The 17,500-nt window shown below is 44.8% G+C and overlaps 2 protein-coding genes across 2 annotated transcripts in view; both read left to right on the top strand.

The window, feature by feature from the left end:
- LOC311009402 (phosphatidylinositol-binding clathrin assembly protein) overlaps nucleotides 1-15,651 on the top strand; it is a 55,213-nt gene extending 39,562 nt beyond the window's left edge. The window contains exons 11-21 of the mRNA XM_084003546.1: nucleotides 34-173; nucleotides 500-600; nucleotides 1,031-1,147; nucleotides 6,251-6,394; nucleotides 6,666-6,696; nucleotides 7,055-7,187; nucleotides 8,631-8,654; nucleotides 11,042-11,098; nucleotides 11,297-11,413; nucleotides 11,551-11,666; nucleotides 11,702-15,651. Of these exons, the coding sequence (XP_083859672.1) occupies nucleotides 34-173; nucleotides 500-600; nucleotides 1,031-1,147; nucleotides 6,251-6,394; nucleotides 6,666-6,696; nucleotides 7,055-7,187; nucleotides 8,631-8,654; nucleotides 11,042-11,098; nucleotides 11,297-11,413; nucleotides 11,551-11,565 (879 nt within the window). The 3' untranslated portion in view covers nucleotides 11,566-11,666; nucleotides 11,702-15,651. The remainder of the gene's footprint in view (nucleotides 1-33; nucleotides 174-499; nucleotides 601-1,030; nucleotides 1,148-6,250; nucleotides 6,395-6,665; nucleotides 6,697-7,054; nucleotides 7,188-8,630; nucleotides 8,655-11,041; nucleotides 11,099-11,296; nucleotides 11,414-11,550; nucleotides 11,667-11,701) is intronic.
- A 1,239-nt stretch (nucleotides 15,652-16,890) lies between these two features.
- Nucleotides 16,891-17,500, top strand: part of LOC311009404 (cysteine and histidine-rich domain-containing protein 1) — a 6,949-nt gene continuing 6,339 nt past the window's right edge. The window contains exon 1 of the mRNA XM_084003549.1: nucleotides 16,891-17,234. Within this exon, the coding sequence (XP_083859675.1) occupies nucleotides 17,171-17,234 (64 nt within the window). The 5' untranslated portion in view covers nucleotides 16,891-17,170. The remainder of the gene's footprint in view (nucleotides 17,235-17,500) is intronic.

Here is a 17,500-nt window from a genome sequence, read left to right as displayed (position 1 = left end):
TGTGTGTGTGTGTGTGTGTGTGTGTGTGTGTAGGACCTGCGTCTGAAGGAGATGGGCATGCAGACTCCGCCCTCCTCCTCCCCGAGCAGCCAGTCGGTAGGCAGCGGCGCCAACAACAACAACCACATCACACACAACCCGGAGTTGTTCACCTCCACACTGTCTGCCAACAGGTACACACACACACACACACACACACACACACACACACACACAGTTCACCAGTTTAAACCAGGCAGCAACCTCACTTCCAAATATGGTCACTTCCACAAGCCAGCGTGACGTCACCATGACTACGTCCACTTCTTAGAAACAGTTTATGGTTTAAACCAACTTCCGACCTCTAGAATGATGATGAATACTTTATTTCAGTCCATATAAATACATAAAATACATTAAAAGACAGAGACCATATGTTCAGATATCGAATCGTTATCATGGATACATGTTTTCTTTGGCTCTTTCACAATAAAAGCCTTCTGCTTATACTTCCCGTCAGCGTGCCCAACCTGAACAGTGACCTGTTTGACCTCCAGCCGGCCTTCATCCCCGCCGTGCAGAGCACGCCCTCCATCTCCACCGCCAACAGTGCCTGGGGAGGTACACACACACACACACACACACACAAAGACATCCGTTTATGTGTTGTTTAGCGTTCTGGCTGGTGGTTCTCATGTCTGCCCGTCCATCTGTCTTTTATGTTAACCATCCATCCACCCCCCCTCCAGAAACTAATGTTGCCTGACCAGCCGGTGTGTTGCTAGCCGGTGTTACTGGAGTGTACGTCGTGTAAAGACATTTAAACAGGCGAGCCGCTCTCCGAGGCCTCAAACCCTTAAAACCCCCACAGGGACGTTGAACTCCCCAACAATCCCACGTTACTAAGCAACCACGACGCCGGAGTCTGCGATGTCCACGGTCCATCACCTCGACTGGATTAGCTGGGATGCTTTCACCAGAATCCCATGTTTCCATCTCCCGGTTATCTATTTCTATACGTATAATGAGTTCCGTTTAACTGCATCCCCAGGATTGGAGAACCCGGCCCTTCAGCAGCCCGCCGCAGCCATGGCCGTAGATTTCGATGCCGTGTTTGGGAATAAGGCCACGCCCAGTAACGGCGGCCCACAGCCTCAACCTGCAGCCGGTAAACCAAACGCCCGGCTCTCGTCTGAACCACTAAAACAACCACAACAACGAAGCCACGCATCAAACTAACCCCTCTGACTCTCCTTCCCGCCGCTGGGCGGCTTGTCTGTTTGTACGGCTCTAATCCCGTAACCACGGCAACGCTAACGCAGAGACCTCGGATCAGTTAACCTTTAAATTCACTCACTCGGGTAAATAAACCAAACAAGAGTTTACTTCCCCACATCTGTGATTAGACAGGATTTAGTTAGTGACATCACAGCTGTCCTGCAGAGCCCCGCCCACTTTAAACTAGTAAAGAGGGTTTATTATTATTCAAAGTTTAACTGATCCAGTGCTGGTCTTTCCTCAGTACTTCTCTTTGAGGGTCCCCCCCCCCCCACTACTCCAGCAGCAGCTTCCTCTGTTGTGGTGTTGTTTTCCCGCCTGTTGCTATGGAAACGGCTTCAGACTGACGGCTTGAGTGTTGCAGGTCTCCGAGTGCTCGCTTTCCTTTCAAACCGACACAAATCGATGTCTCCGCCTCTCGAACCTTTTTTCTTGGTCCTCAGACTCTCCCGCATGGCGTCCAGTTTTAAGGTGGTCTTGAGGAGTTACCGAAGTTCAATTTATTTTTAATTTATAAAGATTAGTGAATTCCTCTTATGTCCGTTAAGTTAACGATTACAAAAGCTACACTGTTGCCCTGGGAGACGTGTTCACACACACACACACACACACACACACACACACAATAACAATAACATTTTGAAATATTACCAGAATCATCCTTCAAGTTTCTTTTTTTCTCAACTTAAAACAGTAAACGTGAATCAATTTTGAAAGAAAACACACAAATGCAACACTGGTTAGTAGTAAAATATCAAATAATACAAAATAAAATAAAATAAAAAATGTTTCCCAATTAGTCTGAAGACCCTCGGAGAGAAAACCTGAGTTTTTCACGTTCCAGGAATGAAAGTCTCTGATCCGATAAGAAGAGTAGTAAAGAATATCGTTAAATACATATTAGTCGTCGATAGAACGGTCTGATCCATCAAAAGTGCCCGTTAATTAGGATATTTAAATCAGCCAGCTGTTTCACAGCAGCGACTCATTATGTTGACTTCATCCAAACAGAGAAATCGCTAATTATACATCTGGAAAATATATATTTATTTATTTATTTGTATTTCCTTTAAATCCCTCCAAATAGACTCAGGATTTCTTGAATTTTCTTGCAGAAAAGCCCAGTTTTTTCCTCCTTTGTGACACATTAGTGTCATTATTAGGATAATTAATTGTGTTTACTCAGCTGTATCATTGCTTCTTCAAACATTTACGCTTGTTTGTCTTTTGTTGTGTTTGAACAGAGATTTCATTCTTGTGTAACAGTTGGACTCCCGTCTATTAATAATAATTCAGCAGCTGGCAGCGCCTCATATAAACCTCCCCGTGTCTTTATGTCTTCATGCATCCACATACACCTGTCTGTGTTTCATCCCGTCTGTCTGCCGCTGTTGTTCAGGCTGTTCCCTCCTCCCTCCCTCCTCTCTCTTCTCCCCATCACACTCCACAAGGCGAGAATCACCCAGGCAACCCCTCTCCATCTGCTCCCTTCCTCCTCCTCCTCCTCCATCTTCTGCAGAAGTCTTCTTTTATTTGTGTCAGCTTTCATCAATTCTTTCTTTCTTTTCCTGATAAAAGTCAAACTCAGTCATTTAATGTATCGCACGTTTTCCAACAGTTTTCCTTATTATAAAAACAAGAACCTACAAACTAACTGGTGTACAATGTTTACTGAGATAATACATCAAGAGAGAAGTAGGACCATTTTCTCATAGACTTCTATACAACCAGAGAGGAGTCGCCCCCTGGTGGCCAGCAGAGAGAAGTAGGACCATTTTCTCATAGACTTCTATACAACCAGAGAGGAGTCGCCCCCTGGTGGCCAGCAGAGAGAAGTAGGACCATTTTCTCATAGACTTCTATACAACCAGAGAGGAGTCGCCCCCTGGTGGCCAGCAGAGAGAAGTAGGACCATTTTCTCATAGACTTCTATACAACCAGAGAGGAGTCGCCCCCTGGTGGCCAGCAGAGAGAAGTAGGACCATTTATCATAGACTTCCATACAACCAGAGAGGAGTCGCCCCCTGGTGGCCAGCAGAGAGAAGTAGGACCATTTTCTCATAGACTTCCATACAACCAGAGAGGAGTCGCCCCCTGGTGGCCAGCAGAGAGAAGTAGGACCATTTTCTCATAGACTTCTATACAACCAGAGAGGAGTCGCCCCCTGGTGGCCAGCAGAGAGAAGTAGGACCATTTTCTCATAGACTTCTATACAACCAGAGAGGAGTCGCCCCCTGGTGGCCAGCAGAGAGAAGTAGGACCATTTTCTCATAGACTTCTATACAACCAGAGGAGTCGCCCCCTGGTGGCCAGCAGAGAGAAGTAGGACCATTTTCTCATAGACTTCTATACAACCAGAGAGGAGTCGCCCCCTGGTGGCCAGCAGAGAGAAGTAGGACCATTTTCTCATAGACTTCTATACAACCAGAGAGGAGTCGCCCCCTTGTGGCCAGCAGAGAGAAGTAGGACCATTTTCTCATAGACTTCTATACAACCAGAGAGGAGTCGCCCCCTGGTGGCCAGCAGAGAGAAGTAGGACCATTTTCTCATAGACTTCTATACAACCAGAGAGGAGTCGCCCCCTGGTGGCCAGCAGAGAGAAGTAGGACCATTTTCTCATAGACTTCTATACAACCAGAGAGGAGTCGCCCCCTGGTGGCCAGCAGAGAGAAGTAGGACCATTTTCTCATAGACTTCTATACAACCAGAGAGGAGTCGCCCCCTGGTGGCCAGCAGAGAGAAGTAGGACCATTTTCTCATAGACTTCTATACAACCAGAGAGGAGTCGCCCCCTGGTGGCCAGCAGAGAGAAGTAGGACCATTTTCTCATAGACTTCTATACAACCAGAGAGGAGGCGCCCCCTGGTGGCCAGCAGAGAGAAGTAGGACCATTTTCTCATAGACTTCTATACAACCAGAGAGGAGTCGCCCCCTGGTGGCCAGCAGGGAGAATGAGAGTTTAAGGTTGCCGCCTGGTTCTTTGCCTAAAAAAATGTTTAACCAGATTAAAGTCATGAATTGAGAACATGGTCTACCAAGAATGACAACAAGCCGGTAGATGTTGTTGCCTTCTACGTCTGAAAAGAGCTTTTCCTGATAATCCCACTAAATGGTCTTAAAGGAACAGATTTCTCTCCTGCAGGGTTTTTAGAATCAACCCTCCTCGCTTCCCTTTGATCTTAAACTCTATTGACTTCTTCTCCTCCTCCTCCTCCTCTCCGAGTCGAGAGAATTTTGAAATATCTGGTGTTTGCTTCTCCGTTTTCTCCTCGTCTCTCTTTGAACTCTCCTCCCTCGTTTCTTTTCCCTCCTCATCTGCTCCGCTTGCAGGAAAAGTGTTTTCAGAATCTCTGGTGTCAGCAGCGCTGTCAGACTTGCACACCGCTTCCTAACTAAATATTATTCCTCCTCCGACATCAGCTGCTTCTCTGGGTTTTCTCCTGAGCTGTCGGTTTACAGCACTTTGTCTTGTTTCTGTGCAGCTTTCATATCGTCGGCTTCATTTCATTTCTGCTCACTTGTCTCTGCACATTTAACCCTTAATGTTCGCCTTAAGGCTTCTCATTTCTTTCTTTTTTCTTATTTTAGTAATGTTATAGCTTTTACCATTATTTCAGTTTTTCTTTTTATTTCTTATTTATTTTCGTAGCTTTAACCGTTTTTAAAGTTTTTTCTTTGAGAGATGCAAACAAGTTGAATTCCTTGAATCCATCTGATTCTGATTACTGGAATAATACAGCAGCTCATAATACATACGCACACATAATAATCACAAACGCCTCCATGTTTGTTTGTTGTTTCAGCAGCAGAGTAATACTGAGCCATTAGCACACACACACACACACACACACATAGGAAATGATTCATTTGTCATCTTCGGCCGCTGGCAGCCGGTTTACTCGCCGCTTGCACGCGTACGTGGTCACAAACCTAATCACGGCGGGATTCGGACGTGTGAACACGCCGGCTCCGAACAGATCAATCAATCACCGTGGAAACGAGCGCTGCGAGCTACTGAGTCAGGGATTATACGGGCAGTAAGGCTGCTGCATGGCGGCAATAAAACAGAGTCTATGTGTAGGTAAGTGCTGAAAATAGATTCAATTAAAGGGATGAGCGATCCGATCAAACTCCGCTTCATTAAAGAGTGAAACGTTTGGAAACACGAGGCTGAACGTTGAGTCATCTCTCATTTAGATTTTATTAAATGCCTTTTGAAGTTCTTCTTTCAGATTTCCACAGCCACATCCCTCACTGAAGCCCCTCCCCCACCTTAGTTACTGTTGCTATGCCATGTCCATTTACGTTAACGGTTGCATAAAAGGCTTCTAATTTGTAGTTAGTGATTTTTGGATTTTCCCGTTTCTCACTAGCTATTTAAGCTAACCGTTACCTCGTGAGTTACTCGTTGGGTTGCACCAAAAAACAGTCTTCTGGGGTGAGGATTATAATCTGTGTTGTAGGATTAAGTGGTATCTACTAGGGCGTCCATGTTGCAGATTACAACCAAGCGACCACCCCTCCCTTTATCCGAGAACTACGGTGGCCGTCAGGTGACATAAAAAAACAAAAAAGCATCCGTCTAGTGTTTGGTTTGTCCGTCCTGGGCTACTGTAGAAACATGTTGGACTCCCTGAAAAGTGTTTATACTTTAAAAATAATCTTGTTTTCCATTCCTGCCAATAAATCCTGCTGAAACCTGCAAACAAACCATGTAAAGTTCTCCAAATCGGATAAAACGTGGCTAACTTTTACGCTCCGTTAAAGTGAACTTCTTATCAGAGGAGGTTTGGTTTCCTGAATGCAGCTTGTTTCAATGCTTCCAGGAAAGTTCTCCTTTCTTACACTCATATTGTGTTTCTGCTTCTTGAAGAACCTCTTGTCTGGAACGCTGTGATCTGCCTGTTTGTCGTACTAACCACCCGTTTGTCTTCTACGATGTCACGAGAGAGAAACGTACGCCTCACTGTCCGAGTTTATTGTCCTCCGCTAGGTTTCGACGCTCTGGGCGACCTGCTGAAGCCCACGATGCCGGCACACAACGCCCCTCCGCACCCCCCTCATCAGCTGGCCATGAGTCACGGGGGGAAGCTGCTCGCCAACGACCTGGACTCGTCTCTGGCCAACCTCGTGGGCAGTGAGTGTAGTGTTGCATGTAAATACGCGTAGCCCAACGTGTCAACGACAACAACACCCACACATTCATTTCATTACAAGACCTCCTTTTCTGTTGATTGTGTGTTTAGATACAAAAACACTGAAAAATACCTTTTTGTTTGTTTTTGCTTTCTCCACTTTTTATGGAATTCAGCCAATAGAAACCTCGCTTCATACAGACGAGTGAAATGTGAGCCATGAACCGAATGCCTTTCATTGACTATGTTTTTATTTTCCCTCCATTCCCTCAGATCTGCAGTTCGGCGGGACCCCGGCCAAGACGTAAGTGTCTGAGCTGTGATGATGAAACAAACACAACTCCCCGTTACGCTCCACTGTTGCCAGCTTCTAACTTCTACCGGTTAAAGTCCAAATGTGATTTACTCTGAAGCATCCAGGTGCTTTTAGCTGCTCAGGTTTGTGAGACAAAGAGATTGGTGTTTCTGCCGAACCTCGCAGCGTTTAAAATTCATGATGCACCTGGAGGGGGGAATAAAAGAAAGTATGAAGGAGAATCTACAAGTCAATCTCCTGGTTTTTATCTTCCAAACCTGAGGCTGAACTATGAAAATGCAGAATTTAAAAAGGACAGAAAGGATAACACTGTTGGTTTTGTGTTGCGCAGTTCGTTCCTCTCCAGGCCAGATATGCAGTGGAACCAGCCCGGGGAGAAGAAGCTGACGGGGGGCCAGAACTGGCAGAACAAGACCATGTCCACCACACAGTGGGGCCCCGCCCCCATGGCGCCGCAGCCGCTGCCTGTACAGCACGTGGTGAGCACGCCGCCAAACCCACGCCGCCAAACCCACGCCGCCAAACCCACGCCGCCAAACCCACGCCGCCAAACCCATGCCGCCAAACCCACGCCGCCAAACCCACGCCGCCAAACCCACACTGCAAAACTCACGCCCAAACACGGCGCCGCACAAATGTGGTGACCGGTGCTGAACGGTGCGTTCACACCAAACGGCAATCCGCAACAACAGGAACCAGAATCATGGAGGAAGGTCTGCGATAGACGCTCAAGAGTCCAGACACCAGACCAGACTATGTGGAGGAACCAGAGACTATCTGTGGTCCCCCAAAGGTCTAGATAGAAGCTCACATTAGAGACCAGACCAGACTATGTGGAGGAACCAGAGACTGTCTGTGGTCCAAACAACAAGGTCTCTGCTGTATTTATGTCTAGATGACCTTATATGGAGTGTTGATGGAGCAGCTACAATGTTAGCGTAGCCTAGCATCCATCAACCAGACTCCATTCAGAAAACCAGCGTTTTAACAGTAGTTATCTTGTGGTCTTGCAGACAGACCTAACAAAGCATGTTATTAACTATCATTCTGTAGTTAATTTGGCGTAATTTCAATCCGTTTATTGCAATTAAGTCATGATGAAAAAGTTGATTTTAGGTCGTAGTAAACCAGCAGATGTGTATCTTCCTAGATCCAGTGAATCCAGCTCATGACAGATTCACAGAGCACCTCTGGGTGATGTTATGAACTCAGGCAGGATGGAAGGTTTGGTGTGAACATGCCTGAACACATGTGGTGCAGTGATCTGGTTCCCCTGAAAGGATCCACTGAGGCGTCTGCAAGTCCACAAGGAAACATCCTGGATGTTATCTTTCACTTCAGCCATCGTTCCTGTCATTAAAGGAATAGTTCCTGAAACTGAACACTCAGTTTAAGAATTGAGTTAAGCTTGCAGACGCCTCGGTAATATATGATGTGTGTGTGTGTGTGTGTGTGTGTGTGTGTGTGTGTGTGTGTGTGTGTGTGTGTGTGTGTGTGTGTTTCTAGCTGACGAGGACAAACTGTCACTAACCCTCCTTCCTCTCTTTCTCCCCAATATCTTTTTTTATTCTCTCTCCTGTCTGTCCTCCTTTCTTCCCTCTTCACCTCCTCCCCCTTCATCTCTCCTTCCTTTTTTGTTTTTGCACCGTCATCCGCCCGTCTTCCTTCCCCTCTTCGTTTTATCGTGTTTTTTTTGCGTTGTCATCTGCTCGTCCTGTTTTTCGCCACGCCGGCTTTGACATCCGCTCGTCCGTATTCTGACCCCCATTTTATTATTTCCTTTTCTTGTTTTTTTCCATCTTAACTTCTTCATCGCTCTTCTCCTCTTCCTGAATCACCTTCTCTCGTCTCTTCTTCCTCCCCTTCCCTTCCTCTTCCTCCGTCTTCTTCTCGTCTCTTTTTCCTGTCGCGTCCTGATGCAGAATGGAATGTTCTATACTAGTTATGTAAGTACTTATTATGTTTAGTACACAATCTCAATGACTTCTCTTCACCTCCTTTTCTCTGTCGCTTCGTTTCTCTCTTCTTGTTCTTCTTCGGAGACGCTCACTCAACTCCAATTTTTATGGTAGCCCCGCCCCCTAAAGCATCCCCTGCTTTCTGGTCTGCTGGACTCTAAATGGACCATAATGTACTAAATGAACATCATGCTGGATTGAAGAAGACTTGAAACTAGAGATTGAGACCATAAACTCATGTTTACAATGTTTACTGAGATAATACATCAAGAGAGAAGTAGGACCATTTTCTCATAGACTTCTATACAACCAGAGAGGAGTCGCCCCCTGGTGGCCAGCAGAGAGAAGTAGGACCATTTTCTCATAGACTTCTATACAACCAGAGAGGAGTCGCCCCCTGGTGGCCAGCAGAGAGAAGTAGGACCATTTTCTCATAGACTTCTATACAACCAGAGAGGAGTCGCCCCCTGGTGGCCAGCAGAGAGAAGTAGGACCATTTTCTCATAGACTTCTATACAACCAGAGAGGAGTCGCCCCCTGGTGGACAGCAGAGAGAAGTAGGACCATTTTCTCATAGACTTCTATACAACCAGAGAGGAGTCGCCCCCTTGTGGCCAGCAGAGAGAATGATGGTTTAAAGGCACTTCAGCCCTGGCTTCACTTCTCAGAACCGGACGTTTCTACCTGATTAATTCTAATAAGTTCTGTTGGTAGATCCAAAACCTGACACGTCTCATTCTTCTGTGCTATAAACCTCCATATTTATATTTTCAGTCGACCCCACATGAAATAAATAAATGACCCCTGAAACTGCATTTGGTTAAAAAGAAAAAGAAACTAAACCATCTAGTTATTTGTACCTTTCACTCTGACAACACAAATTGCTTCTGGGGATTAATTTACTACCACACGATGAAATGAAGTCTTTTATTATTCTTTTTTCTCTCTCTCAGCAAAAACAAATTAAAATGTCTTTTTCCCTCCTATATGGTACGAGTCCTGCCAAGACGAGCAAACACAAATTAAATTAATTATATTATATTAACAGACATGCTCGTTATTGTCCCAGAGAAATATTCTATTTATTTTTTTACATCTTTAACCTTCACATAAAGAAGCGGTCATGTAAGATCTGACTTCACGGAGAAGGGAATAACAAAATTCAATATCAACCTTCGAGAAGTCTGGAGGAGCAATAAGGGATTTAATTACAAAACTAAAGACAGATGGATGTAAAAGAAGAAGTCCTGCTAAAAAAGTAAACAACAAAGTTCACATAAAATCTGTACCAGAAGTCCGAATTTGATATTTATATTATCATGTTTTTTAGATGTTATGTCACTTATATCTCCCAGTGTCTTTCAAGAGATCGTAGAAACAGGAACTGCTTAATTCAGCAGATTTGTCCCGCTAGTTTAAATGTAAAGAACTTGAAGCTAAATCGGTCCAGAATCAAACATTCAGGTTTGTCAGGAGGCAAAGTTATATTGGTGTTCAGGCAAATATATTCATAAGAAACAAATGTATTCATTAGTGTCTCGTAGCAGATAAATCATCGTAGTGTACAAGTTCACACAGCTAATTATTTTTCTATTAATGTGGACTCTGGTTTGTTCCGGCTGGAGACGTTAACTGTGGCAGGGTGAGGAAATAAAAAAAGATTTCATACGTCTGCAGTGATTGAGATGTTTATGAAGTCACGATAAGAAAAACACCCTCAGTTGTCTCATTTACGATGACGGATCGGGTCTGTGAAGGCAGCAGCGGGGTTTTTTGTAATGGGTTTCTTTTAAAACAATGGGAGCCTCCGACTTCCGAGGTGAACGGGAAAACACTCGTAAGTCCTGACTGCAGGAAATAAGTGTGCGATTAAGTGGTGGAGGTAACGAGACGGTGTGTGTGATGGATCCCCTCCTTTGCATCTTATCTTCCACACTGATTTGCCTCCAGCGGCGTCCTCAGACGCTCCCGTGAACTGACCATTTTTTCCGAGGCAGAAATCAGCGTCCTTGTTTTGATGAGGATGCGCGAGGCGTTTAAGAACCAACGGCTACAAATTGCCCATCACGTTGCCTTTGAGGGGCCGTTCGGCTGTAGTGGATTTGATTGGTGAAGCAGGGAGGTTAGCGCTAAACGCTGTCCTATTGAACGTGGTAATGATCGCTCCCAGCGGGGTCCACTAAGTACCTCAGCTGTATGATTGCCCTTCTTTAAAAGCATGTTTTCTACCTCGCCCATACATTCGTCAACGCTAAGGACCCTTACATTGTACATCGTCCAAAGTCTCCGTGCTGCAGCCAACAAGTGATCCAGCTGTGTTTTGTGTTTTTCCCGCCTGCTTTAAAAGTGACCCTGGTTTCTGTTTGTTCGTCCAGGCTCCAGCTCCCATGGCTTTTCCCATGACCACACCGCAAGTGCCTGTGTATGGAATGGTGAGTCTTTGGTTGATCTGTAGATCAACCAAATTCATCTGTTCATCATTTGAGATCATTGTGTGTAAATTAATCAAATCAAAATCGTCCTATTTGTTAAATGTTGTGAAATTGTAGAAATGCCGATATAGAATTCAAATATCGTCTATAAATATATGAGTCTTAGTCCTTGGCCTGAAACTGTATCTCTCTGTCCAGGTCCCTCCCCAGATGGGTCAGATGGGCGGGGTACCAGTGATGGCTCCTCAGCCAATGATGTACAACCAGCCTGTTCTCAGACCCACCAATCCCTTCGCACCAATGCCCGGAGCCCAGGTCAGATACCCCCGTCATAGTACATTCCTAATAAGGTCACAAAGACCGACTTCCTGCAGTCACATGACTCTGATTACAGCACCTTCTTTCTTTTCTATCAATGCAAAGTGTGACTTTTTGTTGTTCTGTCCATCCAGATGCAGTTCATGTAATCCAGCCGGTGGGGGGAAGCAGAGTGCCAAATGCAACAAACGAACAGCATGAAGAAAACACACGAGAGCCAGACGGAGGGAGGGAGGGAGGAGGAGGAGGGAGAGAGGGAGGGAGGGAGGAGGAGGAGGAGGAGGAGGGACAAAGACAGAGGACGAGATAACCGACCGACACCAAAAAAAACGAGTTGGAGGAGACGAGCGAACGGAGGATGGAGGGAAGAAGACGGCTGTTTGTCTTCTGAAACAACAACTGTGTGTGTGTGTGTGTGTCTGTGTGTGTGTGTGTGTGTGTGTGTGTGTGTGTGAGGCTTCTTTCTGTCCCAATTTGTGTTTTAAAACCATAGTGATGGAGTGATGCTTGGAGAGAGAGAGGTAGAGAGAGAGGGGGGGAGAATGGCGAGGGCTCCTCTACAGAATTAGCTTTATTTCATACTGGTGCTATTTTGTGCGCTCGGGAGGGGCCGTGTGTGTGTGTGTGTGTGTGTATTTGTGTGTGTGTGTGTGTGTGTGTGTGTGTGTGTGTGGGGCAGTTGTTTCAGTCGACCCCCCCCCCCCCCCCCCTCTGTTCGCCGTCCATGACCGTCCAATCAGACAGCGTTTCCCTCTTGAGTGTGTTTCCTGTCGGGGGATCTTTGTATTTGCCCCCCCCCCCCCCCTGAATGTTCTCGTGGGGGGTGGGGGGGGGGTTGTACAGCAAATTTGTTGAACCATTTTGTCGATAAGTATTTGGGCATTTTGTTGTTATGGATTTTTAAAAGTCTTTGTCGTTTTTCCTTCTCCCGAAGTCACAGATACACACAGAGAGACGGGCGCTAGCAACATGCTAACTGAGCGAGCTAACTGCTAACACGCTAGCAGTGCTAATTGGCTAAAATATCACTCATTCTTCATTCACTCGGAAGTCATCACCGGGAAACAAATGTCACGTAGCTTAAAGGGACGGCACGTGTGTACGTGTACGTACGTTTTCAGCAAGTTTTACAGCATTTAGCACCCTGAACTTTTTTTCAACATTTTTTATTACATTTTTTCTCACAGAATCCACCAAAAAAACAAGTAAAAATTACACGAATCACATTGTTGTGATGTAATGATTGATCGTCAGACGTTTTTATAACTCACTTTTGGACTTCCCCCGTCTTGAACTTGGTTTAACTGCAACAATTTTCAAGTGGGGGTATGACCAGACATGATTGTCTACCATTCTCCTAAAAAAGGGTAAAAATGGAAGTAATTTGTGTATTTGTGATGCTAACGCCACTGCAGCGTGTTAATTAGCATAATTAGCTGCCCGTTAGCGCCCGGCTGACCTGTGTGTATCTGTTCTAGTCCTCATCGGCTCTCCAACATTCACATACGTCAAACGTTTTCTAAAAAAGCATTTTTTTCATGAGGTACACGCTATTGGCGAATCCATGTTTTGTGCCAATAATTGATGACGGCCACATGTTACTGAAATTAATTAGCTTCAAATTGCACTGAATCAACGTGAGCGGCGCTTAGTGCGAAGAAGACGCTCAAACTTGTCGCTCCGCGGCTCCGGAGAAATTTAAAAACTATCTGAACTCTTGTTCCAAGAGGTCACGGCGACTCCTTCGCCAATGCATCCGTCACCGTGAGTTGTTGGTATACGTGTGCGTAATGTGTTTTGTTTTTTTGTTTTCTGTGTACGTGATTTTATTTTTTTTCTCCATTGAGGGCTATTTCTGAGGGTCAAATTGTGTCAAATTTCCAGCCAAATTTGAGCCAGCGAGTTTGACACGACGTGTTGCTGCGTTTGCTTCGTTTGCTTTTTTGTAAAAAAAAAAAAATCCAAAATTTTGTCGCAAAATGCACATGCAAAACTTTTGCACTGAAGTGACTATCCTGCCGTGAAGTCGAGCTGCCGCCCGGTTCTCCCGGTGGGGGGTTGAGAAGAGATCTGAAGTCTGAGGTTTTAACGAGTTTGTTCTAAATCCACCAGCCTCTTTTTGGCGGGCGACTTTAACAAAAAAAATCAATGAATATAAAGTCGGATTTCCTGCCGTTCTCTCTTTTTTTGTAGTCCTCCGATCCAGTTCCTGGTCCAGCGTCTGCATCATGAAATCTCTAGAATCTTCAGTCTGTAGATTGCTTCTTTTTTTTTCTTTCGTAGCCTGCTTCGTCACTGTTTGGTAAGTGTAGATATGTAAAAGTAAAAAAAAAGAAAATAGTAATAACCAGTTCCTGTCTAGATCGTCGCTCCATCACTGTTGTGAGATATCGCTCTTAATTAGCTTCTTGTCGCAGTCTTGTATTAGCTTAGCCTCTCCCCGTACTAGCCTCCTTTTATAGACGACGACCTCATCCTGACCTCTGCCAGCGTCTAGTACCTGTAGCTCTATTACCTCTCTCTGTCTCTCTCTCGGTGTCTCGTCTTTTAGTTAAGAATAGACCTTTTCGGAGGCTATCAGGTTTTAAGGGCGTTTATTTCTTGTCGCAGTTAGCATCGCTCCAGCGTCTGGTCCTTGCCTCTGTTTTTGTCCCGACATCCGCCGGCTCCGCCTCCTCCTTATAATGTCAGCAGCCTACAAACTGTTTCTGATTGGACCGTTGAACCAAACCCAGACTTCTGGTTCGGAGAAAATGCACCTCGGTTAAGTGCTAGTTAGCAACTCGATCATATTCTATGTAAGCAAACGCAGCAGGTACCAACGGTGAGAAAACGTGCACGTGATCGTTTCTTCTAAAGACTCGATTAAAGAGTCGTTTCCGAAGAGTCATCAAACGGATGAATTGGACTCTTTACTGTGCACTTAAAGGTGAGGCCAGAATCTCGGCTCTCTATTTCCTGGGATAGCTCTCATGACCGGTATGGGGGGGAAGCCGTCCGAGGCCCTGATCCAGAATCTGGATCCAAGATCTTAAGACAATGAGTCGTATCGGGTCCAAGTGCAGAGCTGATCATTCCTGAATATAAGAACTGCTTCAGCCTTTTCAGTGAACACCTTTCTTTTTGGCTAAAATCTACATTTTTCCCTCAAATCTTTAAATTGAAATCGATCTGCATGGAATCCGGTCCGCCTGTTGCGATGAGATTCTCTTTGCCGGTGCATTTTTGTGCGATAGAGAGATTTGGGTAGTGTTAGGGTTTTTTGGAGTTCGGCTGAGCATGCCGGGACTCTTTTCTTTCACGTTTACAGCCGGGATTTTCCCAGAACAACCACTGTTGTTTGTTTTTTTTCGGCTGCAGACCTGGTCTTGGGTCTTGGGGTCGGACCAGGCTAACCTCGTGGCTCTCCACACAGCTGCTACCGCGTCTCTGCATTGTTGTAGCATGAATCAAAGGCGGAGACGTTAAAATGTCCGTTCTCTCTCTGGTCGGTGAGTGCATGGTTGTATCGTTGTCCCCCCCCCTAAAAAAGCATGGTATGACCGTGATGGTGGTGATTGTCTTCTTGTCGTCCCCGGCAACAAGACCAAGACCGACTCCGGCAGATTTGTTTGTGCTGTCGATAAACGAGCCACTGTAGCAAAAAAAACCTTCCGTCTCCCGCAGCACCAAACCCTTGGCGCCCTCTGCTGGTTGTTTTGTGCATCGCAGCATCAGAAGCCGAGCAAATGTCAAACTCCCCACAAACATGTCGGATCAAAGATTGTCTCGTTCGGTTTCTTTTTGTTCGGATCGCTGCCTCGCTGTTCTGTATATAAAGAGATGCATCCACTCACAACTCGGAGCTTCAACGTACGTACTCTCATAACCTGCAAACCGCGTTGATTTTTCATTTTCTCTCGTTACTTTAAGGAACGTGGAAGACGGCGGCGTTGTGATGGGGGGTTGATGGGGGGTTCGCCAATTCAGCCATGAATTCTCAGTGATGCCAAATGTTTTTGAGTACATCTTTAAAATCTGTCTCCCCCCATCTCTTTGTACATTTTTTCTATTTATTTAAAGCAGAAATTATATGGATTGTATCAAAGCATGGAAAGGCAAAACAAATGTAACATTTGACAAAAAGTACAAAAAAAATCACAGGCTTTTATTTTACAGCAGTATATTTGTTTATTCTAGGGATCTGTTTTCTCTCTACTTTTTTTGGAAGAAATAAAAAGTCATTTTCCATTCCTGATCGGTTCGTCTGGTTTTCTTCATGCAAGTTACTTTTTTAAGTCTCGGGTGGTAAAATAATAATAACAATAATAATTCTAGACCTTGAGATGTCAAACGATGCATCTGCTGATTTGTAATTGCAGTGTTTTTAAATGTTGTTTATGACTGCATTTTCTTATATTTTCTTATTGAAGGAGGAGGACGTGTTAAATGCACTTCACGTTTGCTTCTTAAATAGTGAATTAAAGTAAACTTAATTACCCAAAGAAGGGAATCACCTTCATTTTGTCAGAAGGGCAAAAAATATAAACAATTCACTCAACTCGGACTAAATATGGATTATTTTTAATATCGGTCGTGAAAACAATGGGGAAAAAATCTTAAAGCTACATGAAAATGTAATTTTTTGTATCATAATTGCTTGAGCAGCAAGACAGTTAATATTTATACATTCATACAAAAATACATTGAAACATTCCATATTTTATGTTGTGTTTGCAGACTTTTAGGTTTACGTCCTTAATGTTGGTTGATTTTTGCAGCTTTGTGACCTAAAGCTTCTTTATTAATATATAATTGTTTGTGTGAAAGGCAGAAACACACATACTGGTTGACAGTATGATAATAATTCTGTGTTGTTATTAATGTAAAAAGCTCTTTTTTTGTTCCCAAACATCCGTCATCTCCGAGAAACAAACATCAATTATTCACTAAAGACAAAACGCTGCTGTTGGTCAGTTTCCTGATGATTTCCAAGTAAGCAGCCCTTTAATCTGCGAGAGAACGACCCGTCGGCGTGGGAAAACACTTCGAACCTGTGAGGACAGGCAGGCGGGATGTCAGGTGTAAACACGAGGCTTTAATTGTATGTTTATACAGACGTGTTACTGGAGCCTTAAAGGGACAGTTCACCACAATCTCAAATACATGTTTCACCTGTTACAATCAGACTTTTGGTGCTCGAATGTTGAGAAATATTACAACAAAGAGAGCATTTTAAAATCTCAACAGCAATGTCCCTTTCTCAACATAATCAACCGATTTATTTTGAAAGAAAATAGTTCCCACGAAGCTTCGTGGTTGGATTTAGTCATCAAAGCCACTCGTAACGTTTAGGACTAAAATAATAAAGAATAAACAACTCATCATGAACCTAACTCTGGGACATGAACTCTGGTCTCCTGGGTGAAAGTTCCTGACGTGACGAAGCGTCGCTATTCGACCCGGAGACAGAAGTCCAGAAGCCGTCATGGCGGGCGACGCTCCCCAGCAGGAATGCCCCCCCCCCCCCCAACCTTCAGATATGCTGTGACAGCTGTAGATTGTAGAGCGCCGGGAGGCGGGAGCTGCTATTTTTATCTGTTTCATTCAGTCCAGCTTCATTCTCTCTCTCTCTCCAGAAGAGACGATCACCTCTTCTGGACTTTTCCTTCTCCTTCTAGTCGGAGAAACTCCTGGAGGTTCCAGACCAAGACCAGAACCCACCAAACCGGGTCGGATTAAGATATCTGAGCACAGGAAGAAGAAGAAGCCAACATGGCTCAGCTGTGCTACAACAAAGGCTGCGGACTGAAGTTCGACGCCAACAAGAACAAAGACGGTGAGCGGCTCTTTGCTTCTGCATCTTTTAATTTGAAAAGCCAGGTCTCCGTTCATTGGTTGGTTGGTGGAAGTCTTAATTACGTGATAATAGTTTCTGAAATAATGATGATGTTCGTTTTAAAAAGTGTGTTTGTAGGCTTTTATTTTGAAGTATTCTCTTGCCCCCAGGATGGTGTCATCGATGTGAATAAATGTGTATTTAAACTGACCTCGGATCAGATTCAGAGCAACACGTCGGGCTGCGTGACGTCAGAGACTTAGCGT

The sequence above is a fragment of the Eutrigla gurnardus genome, assembly GCF_963514095.1.
Source record: "Eutrigla gurnardus genome assembly, chromosome: 23".
Taxonomy (NCBI): Eukaryota; Metazoa; Chordata; class Actinopteri; order Perciformes; family Triglidae; genus Eutrigla; species Eutrigla gurnardus.
This window is presented reverse-complemented; position numbering and strand designations above follow the sequence as displayed.